Raw genomic sequence first — 10,386 nt, 5'->3', positions numbered from 1 at the left:
ATAGGCACTCAAATCAGGGAGGGTTGTTGTATTGCTCGACTTGGGGGTGTGGAGCAGGTGCTCAGGAACGGGTGAATCGTGGCAATGGTGATCGATTCAAGGAGGAGAAGGAGGTGGTGGCACTCAGGAGAATAATAGACGCTTGCAGCTAGTCGATGAGGGAACTATGGTCCGATATGCTATGCCAAAATACTGAAAGTGTGTACCATGTAAGTGCTGCCACGGAGCACGACAGATGTGTGCACACATGTTTATGAGCATGTTTGTGGCGCACATGGGCGCGCTTGGTGTCAGGACATCAACGGTGGTGCCTGCTAGTGGTAACCGGTGTATCGGTAAGTGGTATTTCACTAGAACTCACTACCAACACAGTGTCATCCAACCCCGTTAGTGAACCCATCGGTGGCAAGTTGATCACACAGCTTGACAACACCATTGACGGGTTTTGACGATTAGTTCACCTGTTGCAAGCACGTAGGTCAAATAATATTAGTGTTGATTCATGCTGAACAAGTCAACATGGTTCATTGGTCGGGGCTGGACACGTCGGAGCGCAAGAACTAAACTCACCATAGTGATGCTTTTGGGTGTTCCTTCCACCCCGTTCGAAAAAGTACAACAACGACTTTGATGGCAATGTCAAGCAGTCCACAATGAGTGGTAGCACAAAAAGAAACAAGCAATTGTCTCCACCCGTCAGCGGCAAACCTCTCATGGTATGTCATATTTTAACTAGATGTTAACTTGAGTGATATGCACATTCGTCACACATGTTTTGTAGATTATTCACAATTGCAAACCAGTTCACACAAGGTCATAATTCAGGAATGCTAGACTTCCGGATTTTTTGCCCCACAAACTGGATCTACCGACCTCGTGTCATGTTCGCCGCGTTCCTTCAAACTAACTCAATTCCTGTAGACACGACATTAATCGTCAAAGTTATCAACTATGGTAAATTCACATGTTCGCTCTGGTATACTCAAATAGTTGCGCACTAGATATGGTTTTACATGCCTCGTTCGTATTCTTAAAAAAAAAAAGAGAGATTGAAACCAGCGCCATATGCATCATTGTGATGCACACAACCATACATTTTCGACACTCTGTTTGTATGCAATTAACGAGGGGTCGCATTGTAGCTGCGAGGGGGATCTGGATGAGATTTTGCGGCCGTGCTAGCTGCTGCGCGCAGCGTCCGGCCTCTAGTCGTACATGGACACTTGTAATACGTACTACTCTTGAAGGTCCAGGCAGCCTCTCACTCAGCTCAGCCTTTTTTGTTCCTTTGTTCATTACAATTAATGGTGACCGGCCGACCGGAGCTCGATGGTGCACAACATATCCACGTACGGTCTGCAGTCATAATATTGCAGCTGCTGCCTGAGACCATCGTAATCATATGCAAGGTCCAAATGACACCCTGACAAGCTTGTCCGTCACCAATCATGCTGGACGAACAAAGGCAGGCCCGTAAAAGAAAGGAGGCACGTTGCTGAAAATGGCACACATCTACGGGAGATCGATGTGGTTGGATGGATCGGCAGATTCATCTTCTCTCGAGGCACCGGGGCGCGCCATATGCCAGCGACAGTCGAGCTCGTGATACAGAAAATCCATCGTCACACTCCCCAATAACAGGCGGCCGGTGAGGTTGTCAAGAAGGCAAGACTTTACTCAGACTGCAGCGGCACGTTCATATAATCCCAAGCACTCACTAATGACATTCAGCGACCACCTAAATATATTTAACGACGATGAAAGGTTTCACCAATTAATTAGGACATGCTATCGTCGTTATTATTTTCTCACAATTGATATGGATAGGCTTGTATGCGTTGTTATTGCTTTCAACGACAGAGGTTATGACGACGGCGAGCGACCACATTCTGAGTTGGAATGACCACAAGTCATGTCGTTAAAAACATTTTCTTAGCCGTGTGTGCACACCTTGTGAGTGCAACATAGCATAGACTAGCGAAGCCCGCGCGGCGGCACGCCGCGCCCGTTGAGACGTAGGTATTGTATGTACTGAAATATTCTGTATGCATGCTATTTTCATCAAGTGGTCATTAAAGAGAAAAAGCTTGCATTCATAACTATTTTACACACGGCATACATCTAAGATGGAAAAGAGACGGTACCACATTCCGGAGAAGATCTCTTTATTGTCAGTGGACACAATAGACAGTACTATGTGTATATATACATTATCTTATTTCATGCGATAAAAAATAAGACTTCTATGAGCATGAGTTTGTAGTAAAAAAAAGCAAGACATGCACAGAAACAATTTGCAAATGATACATTTATTATCAGCATGAGTGCTTCATCTTGCCAGATGGAAATTATACATTGTCCTCTTTTTTTTTCAAACAAGACCAGACACATTACATTCATTCGTAGCTTATATCATTCTTGTGGAGTCTTCCGCCGGATTGGTACCTCCAATGAAATGAGGCAAAGCATTTGCAAATTGTTCCATGCGGCCTACAAGTGCTTAGCGACACTGCATGCAACAACGATTTTGAACAAATAAAAGAGGCATCACTATGATATGCATTTGATTCAGAACTGATCAATCGACTGCGAGTTAAAAGTAGAAGTAAAATTTTTCATTCAAGCACAATTTTTCCCTCATTGCCCTCCCGTATATTTTACTCTTTTGTGATGTTACATAATGATGTTCCTAGGCATGTTTCATGTAAGTTTTCTTATGGGAAGTTTCATTTATTAAAATAATAGATCCAATAATGCCATGTTGATTGCTATCGAGAATGAAAGAAAAATATGTCAAAGAGGAATGCCAAAAAAAGTTGTACGGGTCCATATGATTAAAAAATGCATAAAAGGAATGATTTGATTTAGAAGTGTGCCTGAAAAGTGAAAACTAACATGTAAGCTATAGAACACAAATAAGGGAAAGTATAAGTGCTAAAATGTAAAATGACCTAAGAGATAAGGTTTTTCAGTCCTGCTCTCTCTACCTCTGTGCGGCACACGAATAACTCCATTCAGACAGCGTTGGGCCGAGCACCGCCGTGTGTCGCCGCCCCACGCCCGGCTACCGCATGCAGCAGCCACACCGCAGGTCGCCGCTCACGGCAACTACGCACACACACGCAGCAGCCACCGTCGCCCCGCGAGCTTCGCCTGGCCGCGCACTGCCGCAACCACACGTGAGCTTTTCTGACACCCACCGCCCACGGTCGACCTGCGAACCACACACGCACCATCGCGAAGTGTTGATTGATCCCCTCCATGGCCTCGTGCTCGCCGTCACAGCTCGTCGCCCTGGGGACGGAGAGGGGCAAGATCCGTGGAGCTGCGCATGGGGTCAGCATATCGTCCTCCTGCTCCTCAATTCTGGTCGGGTATCGTTTGGTCCGTGCGGCAGAGATGGTGAATTCCTCCTTGGGTGCCCCAGGTTTGGTTCCTTTGCTTCGCTTGCTGTTTCTGGTTGTCGTGTGTTTGTTCTGCCTGAATTGAGCTTCTCTGTAGAGTAATGAGTTCCTGGATTGATGGTAAGGAAGTAGAAACATGTACTTGAATACTTGACTTGTTTCTTACTAAGAATAGTGGTCAAATTTGGGATTGTTCGCTGAAAAAATATAACTTTTTATTAATATTGTTGTCTAGGTTGATGGATTGGTGCATTTGTTGTGCCTGACAGAGAATTTCTAATTTTGATAATTTGGCAGATACATTATCTTCTCCTTTTGGATGTTTGTGAATTCCGACATGTCCAATGGGAAAACAAATGCTCAGTTTAGTGACTTCACCTCAAATTCGGTTTTACCTGTTGAATGAGCAGGTTGTGATTTATCTTCAATTTCTCACAGTGGCCACTTACCTGCTGTAAAACTCTTGTTTCCTTTGTGCAGGGTGGTGCGGCCTTATATTTCAAGAAATAAAATCTTATGGTTACATGCTATCAGTTAAGGTGAATCCGTGAAAGGCCGCTTGAATTGTATGCCTCGCTCAGGTAATGATTCCTTTGTGCAGAGAGCTCTTCTTGATGGCCCCATAAGTAGTAATTAATTTGCTACTCAGAAAAAGCAGTGGCTATTTGTGTTATGGGACACTGATTGCTTCTTGTGTTAAAATGACGATATGGCTTTATTTATGCGAAATAATCATCCATGTATTTAAAGGTCATCCAAGTACATATTTAGAACCTGTTAGGGCCCTTCTCTAGTATGACCAGGCATTAGTTGACAAATGAATATACATCAAAGAGCGTATGACCAGGTATTAGTTGACAAATGAATATACATCAAAGAGCGCCACTTTACTTGCAGTGCTTCGAGCCTTGTAGGCCTCGACATAAGTCCCTTGGCCAAGCTTCACAATGATGCCTAACAAACTATTTCACAAACATCTTTGTTAAATGATAAAAGCAACAGTGCAAGTAAATAAAGTCATTTTCCCATGTATAAACTGACTTCTTCCAACTGCCCAAAAATGGAGTACTAATACACAGAGAAGGTGTATAATTGTTAAAGCCACTTTACAAATTATTTTGGGAACAGATTAAACATAACATACGATATACACCGGTTGAATGGGTATTATACATGTCAGGAATTACCAACAGTACTTCTTCTTCTTCTCTCAAAGCTGTCAAGAAAATACAGCCAAATAGAAAGTTAGAAGGATTTTGAGCTCTAAACTCCAGGTATCAATCCACTTGACTGTCTACCGATCTCCGGCCAATTAATTTATGAATCAACGGATTTATCTATAAGGGAGTAATTATCTGTAAGATAGGACTTGTTTGCATTCATTTCATAGATAATAAATCTGTAAAGAGAAGTTAGGAGGCAGCATACATATCTGAATATTCACACTTCATATACAGCCACAATATATCGTTGATTCAGAGGTAGGACAGAAGACCGCCCGGCCAGATCTCCATATAGCTGCAAAAAGGTTGAATAATTTGTGAACTCCGTCAGACAGTAATATTAAAAATTCCTTGTTTTATTGATATATTCACATCTAGAGGAAGGAGATACATGTCAACAGGGGAGGAAAAGCAACCATCAATTGTGCTAAAGTTACCTCTCCAAAGTGGCCTCAGTCCAAAGACACTCTCTGTAGTAAAATTTAGAACACAAAACTGATGAATGCTCTGTGAAGTAAAATCTAAAACACATAAAATGGCACGGGAGGTGTCGAGCCCGTCCATCTTATTTAGATGATCTCCAAAAGAGTAGTGTTTTCGTCCTCTTGTGGAGATTTAAAATGCAATTACCCTAAAAAGTGAAGTTAACTGGTGGGTGAACACATGCATTAAGTAGATCCAACTTCATTAGTTTTGAAAAATAAACCAATTCCCTTTTATGATAATTTTATACTTCATATTTGTTTAGACATTGTCAATTCAATTTTTGGTACGCAATAGAGCTAAAAAAGGAACTGTTTGTACATCATACATATATGCATGATATTATAAACCATTGCGAGATTTCTTTTGTTATTGAAATGCTCCCTATTGTGAATTTAATAACAGTTTAGGATAAAGTAGTGGATCCCTAGCTGATGGTGAAAAAACACACCCTATTCCTATTGAGCTGCCTAGAAAGAAGCAGCCCCAAACACACATCATAGACACGTAATGTAGGGTACACTTCATAAGTCAAAACCAGTATTATACGCGTGCTAATACATTAAGTGCTAGAACAAATCACATCACATGTCACCAAAAGCAAAACCTATTCATCCAAGGACCTTTCCTATTGATCTTGGAAGCGTCTCCCTGCTTGCGGAGATATGCATGATGGAGAGTGGAAGGTTTCTTTTTAAGAAGTTATAGAGAGAGCAGTGACCCTCACCTAGCTAGCACACACACGGACTAACTGTACATACCCACCACACAGCAGCAGCATACTACTGCTCCTGCGCATGCAGATGGCGCAACAGCAGGCTGCGCGAGCACACACGCAGGCAGCAAGGTGCATAGACAAGAGAGGGATGAGCACACAACCTTGGTGCGCTTGCCATCGAGGTGTTCACCCGGGGGCGGAGAGAATCTCCTCGCGTCGCCTTCAGCGCTAACCTACCCGAGGCAACAGTTTCCCTGAGCAAAGACGTGGACCAGAGACTTCAAGGTGCCAACGGCAGGCGCGAGGTCGCAGCAGTCGTGACCTCGAAGTGGCGGCAGGTTGGGAGGGCCACCGCTGCTCCGTGGTGTCCGCCGCTCCACCGGAGGAAGCCTCGGTCATGTGGCAATGGAGATCCACATGAGCAGTAGCGGTAACCTCCATGTGGTGGTGATGGCGATTCAGGTCCTCCCTAATACGCGGCCTAGTGGAGGCCCGTGCCCTGATGGCGCACGCCAGTGGCCTGGCCTTGACAACGGCGGATGACGGCGACCGAGCGACGAATGGCGACATAGCATAGCAAGCATGCATGCCGCGCGACGAATATCGATGTGCCTGGAGCAAGCGACGAGAAGAGCAGTTTTTATAGGCTCATACGGCAGCGGAACGGTAGTTGAGCCGTGCACGGTTTTGACGGGAGCCTTCCAGAAAAATAGAGAGAAATCGAGAGGAAAGAAAAACAAAATATCTTAGAGTGGATAGGAATAAAATGGTATGATGCCCACGATTTAAGCAGCGGCCGTCCATCACGCATGCATGCAGATCCTAACAGAAAGGAAAAATAAAACCATCTCCACCGCGGGATGCATGCATTGCATTGCATGTGTGCTGTTCACCGCCCGACAATACGGCAGGTTTCACACCGTATTCCACCGAAATCGTTAGATCCACACGCGCAGCAGAAAATCACGTTAAGAAAATTTACGATAGAAACCTACAGCCACATGCGATTTCTACCCCCAGCCTCCCAAACTAATTCACGTGTCAATACTTCATAGGTTCCCCAGTCCCGATCGGCTAAGTGGTGAGACGTGAGGGCGAAAACTTTGGCTGGAATAGATGCTTGGGTATTGTGCAATTGGATGAAGAGAGAAGTGGTGAACTTCCCATGGTGGTGGGCACCACAATGCCACAACACCGGTTCTCTCCAACAAGACGTCCAGTTCAAATAATCAGAGAATCCCCATGCATCTAAGGACGCGGTGTCAAGCGGCCGCCTTTTTCAGAGTTGGCAATCTTTTAATGACTAATTCGTCCATCCTATTTCATAGTACCCTTTGTATTTTGGATTGAAATTGATCATAAATTCGAATAGAAAAATATAAGTTACATGCTACAAATCTATTGTTCTGCCACATAACTTCTACTCCCTCATTCACAAAAATATTAGGGGCGGTCCTGAGATTTTAGGGGCCCGGGCGAATCTAGAACTCGGGGCCCCTTCGTATAACCATCATATAACAATAATAATCAATATCTCTATGGTTTTTGCCATCCCCATTTTTGAACATCCTGGTCGTATCTAGAGCATACAACATATGTTATGGTATTGCAAAAAACATCTCCACTAGTCTGCCCCCATTTCACAGAAAACACCATACCTCCAAAACTGCCCAAATCCTTCCCATAACATAAGAACAAATAAGAGTCCACTTCATCCCTTTTTTCCTATCCCCCATGTAGACCAAAGTGTCATTTAAGTAGGCTTATAGATCTATAATATACTTGTTCATAGGGCATCTCCATTAGTTTGCTCGTTTGCTTCTTGGTAAAATCTGGTACGTCATCGACCAACAACTTATCATACAACTACTCCAATAAGGTGTATCTTGTTTGTCCAATGATACTGAAAGAATGCACAAGGTTCCAAAAGTGACATGGAATAAATGAGGAGAAATAGAAATATTGTTTGTTCAGGAATCAACAACATTTGTAAGGGCTTCAAGATACATTGAGAGAGCAGCCTTGCACATCATCCCAACTTACGTTTGGCAAACTACATAAATTCTACTTGTGTAGTTGTATGATAAGTTGTTGGTTGATAACATTGCTACTTTTACAAGCTAACCACAAAACTATTGGAGTTGCCCTTATTAGTTGTTGGTCGATAACATTGCTACTTCTACAAGCTAACCACAAAACTATTGGAGTTGCCCTTATTAGTTGTCAACATTTTGTGACGTGGAGAACTACGTAATTAATTTCAATCACTACAAAAAAGTTACTCTTTGTAATGGTTACCTAGGGATCCACTGCAAGATAAGTGAATCCTCTCCTCGCTCGATATGTGTTGCTTACAATGACTGCTTAATGTGGGAGTACATTTTGTTTGTTCAAAAACTTAAGCTAAAAAAACTTTTAAATCAAGTGTCCAAATTATTAACCGGTTTCACCTTATATCACAATTGTTGGTGCCGATGTTTTCAAAACTGTAGGCCTGGTGAACCCTGTTTGACAATTACTAATTATTCTATACTTATTCATCCACATGTACTATCTTAGGAAACGAAATTACCCAGAGTCACATACACTTGCGCCCCGTAGGACATTGCAAGGGAAAAAAAACCAAGTCCCACAGAAAATATGGCCTCCTGCACAGAATGCCCATGCACGTCTACAGTAATTAACCCTGCGCACAAGATTACCCCTCTCCTAATAGCCCGTGTGTGTGTGTGTAAACATATGTCCACAGATGATCTTTTTATTCAGACATATGGAATCCAGGCAGTCTGACCACATACAAAATCAGGGCCCCGGTGACGACACCGGCGGGGCCGTATGTCACCCTCCCGGCAAGACCTACCGCGGAGAGCAGTGCCAAGGGCAATTAGCACCACATGCAGGCCAGCCGTCCAAGCTATAGCTACCTCCACGATTCGCTTGGTCATTTGTGCTCCCCGGATTTGAATCTATAGCTAGCTCAGCTCACGGTCACCCACACAGCCATATGCAAATACGACACACAACCAGCAGCACCAGTGAGCACAATGGAGCACGAGCAGGACGAGCTGAGCCTTGAGCTCACCCTGGCCGCCGCGGTCGTGGCGCCGGTGCCTGGCTTCTTCCTATGCGTTACTGCCACCGCAAGTTCCGCACCTCGCAGGCGCTCGGCGGCCACCAGAACGCGCACAAGGAAGAGCGTGCCGCTAAGCGCCACCGTGACACTGCAGCCCCCACCGCGCATGCTTGGAAGCCAGGGAGGTTTGTGGCAGCTGTTTCGGTGTACGAGGATCCAGCAGCAGAAGGTGGCATGCCGCACAAGCGCGGCCTGAGCTCGTCGGAGCACGACCACGAGCTCGACTTGTCCCTCCGGCTATAATCGGTCCATGCTCCGCACAACTCTATTTCCGGTGCTAGGTATTGAGAGTTTAGACTCCCTCCAATTCAAGTTAAGTGTAGCAGTTTTGTACTAAGGTTGGTTCAACCTTAGTTCAAATTTGTGACACTTATTATAGATCGGAGGGAGTTCTTGTCTCAAGCTCCTGTTGTGCATAGAGTGGATTCATCGGCACTCTTATTTAGTTGGAATCACTTCAAAGGGGCTGGATTCCTAGAGACCTTCCTGGTATTTGGGTTGACAAAAAAAATCCTATTCACCAAACTGTAATGACCTTGGCATTTGATACTTTGCAAGAAAATTTTGGATCTATGTAAGTCCAAATGTTCAAGTTACAATATTTATAGGACACTGTGAAAATAGGGACGCTATCCAACATGGTGTTGATTTAGTACATTAGTTAGCCTTCGTAACATAGATTTTTGGACCTATGACCTTTAAGACATCTCTCAAAACGGTTTAAGTACTTATGTGCGTTTCTGGTGCCTGTTGCATTCTATGAAAATGAATTGCAATTTGCACCCAAACATTTGGGTTTGCTCCAGCTTCTCATCCTATTTGTCCTTACAGAGGCAATAAGTTTAAGATATAAAAGCTGCACAAAGATGGTTAAAATGAGCTTTAAATTAAATGATTACTTCAAATTGCCATAAAGAGTACAGTGTAATCAGCATATGGGCATATAGATTACTCATCGTCCACAAGATGCACAACAAGCCTTGAACTTGACCATCCTCCTTAGTTCTGTTGGGAGGATAGCTAGTATATCCATAATAATTTATAAATAAGATGGGCGGCAAAAGGTTTCCCTTCAGGTAACCCATTGATTTCTTTACCTTAAAAAAAGAAACAAACATCATCGTTGATAATACTCGACACTTTCATTCTGAATAAAATTGTTCACTCAAGCTTGCCAGATAGGGAACCACCCTTTCCACATAGCTTGCTAGAGGAAAGACTGGTGGACGTTATCATAAAGTTAAAGAAATCCATAACAAATAGTCACAATATGTTATCTTGTAACCGCGGTTTTGTTCGTTTTGCAAACATCTCATGTGTAATAATCTCATAAAAGTATGAACCTATTCAGCTTAGGGCTCCAGGTGAAGGCATCATCTGGTTCTTCGGATGACAAGGGGAGGAGGGGAGAAGATGCGCCAAACT

The 10,386-nt window shown here is 43.7% G+C and overlaps 1 protein-coding gene and 1 pseudogene across 8 annotated transcripts in view; both read left to right on the top strand.

Annotated features, from left to right (window-relative positions):
- Positions 1–3,005: 3,005 nt before the first annotated feature.
- Positions 3,006–10,386, top strand: part of LOC119331502 — a 14,864-nt gene continuing 7,483 nt past the window's right edge. For 3 of the 8 annotated variants that reach the window (XR_005160538.1, XR_005160536.1, XR_005160535.1), the window contains exons 1-2: positions 3,006–3,427; positions 3,885–3,985. Coding sequence is in view for 2 of the 8 variants with exons in the window: in XM_037604667.1 (XP_037460564.1) it covers positions 3,072–3,427; positions 3,702–3,767; positions 3,885–3,942 (480 nt within the window). In the remaining 6 variants the exon portion in view is untranslated. Of the gene's footprint in view, positions 3,428–3,701; positions 3,768–3,884; positions 4,183–4,861; positions 5,193–5,882; positions 6,457–10,386 lie in introns of those variants that run through there. The other 5 variants (XR_005160537.1, XR_005160539.1, XR_005160540.1 and 2 more) reach the window with 5 other exon arrangements.
- LOC119331504 lies at positions 8,645–9,216 on the top strand (annotated as a pseudogene).

Source organism: Triticum dicoccoides, chromosome 7A (genome assembly GCF_002162155.2).
Source record: "Triticum dicoccoides isolate Atlit2015 ecotype Zavitan chromosome 7A, WEW_v2.0, whole genome shotgun sequence".
Classification (NCBI taxonomy): Eukaryota; Viridiplantae; Streptophyta; class Magnoliopsida; order Poales; family Poaceae; genus Triticum; species Triticum dicoccoides.
This window is presented reverse-complemented; position numbering and strand designations above follow the sequence as displayed.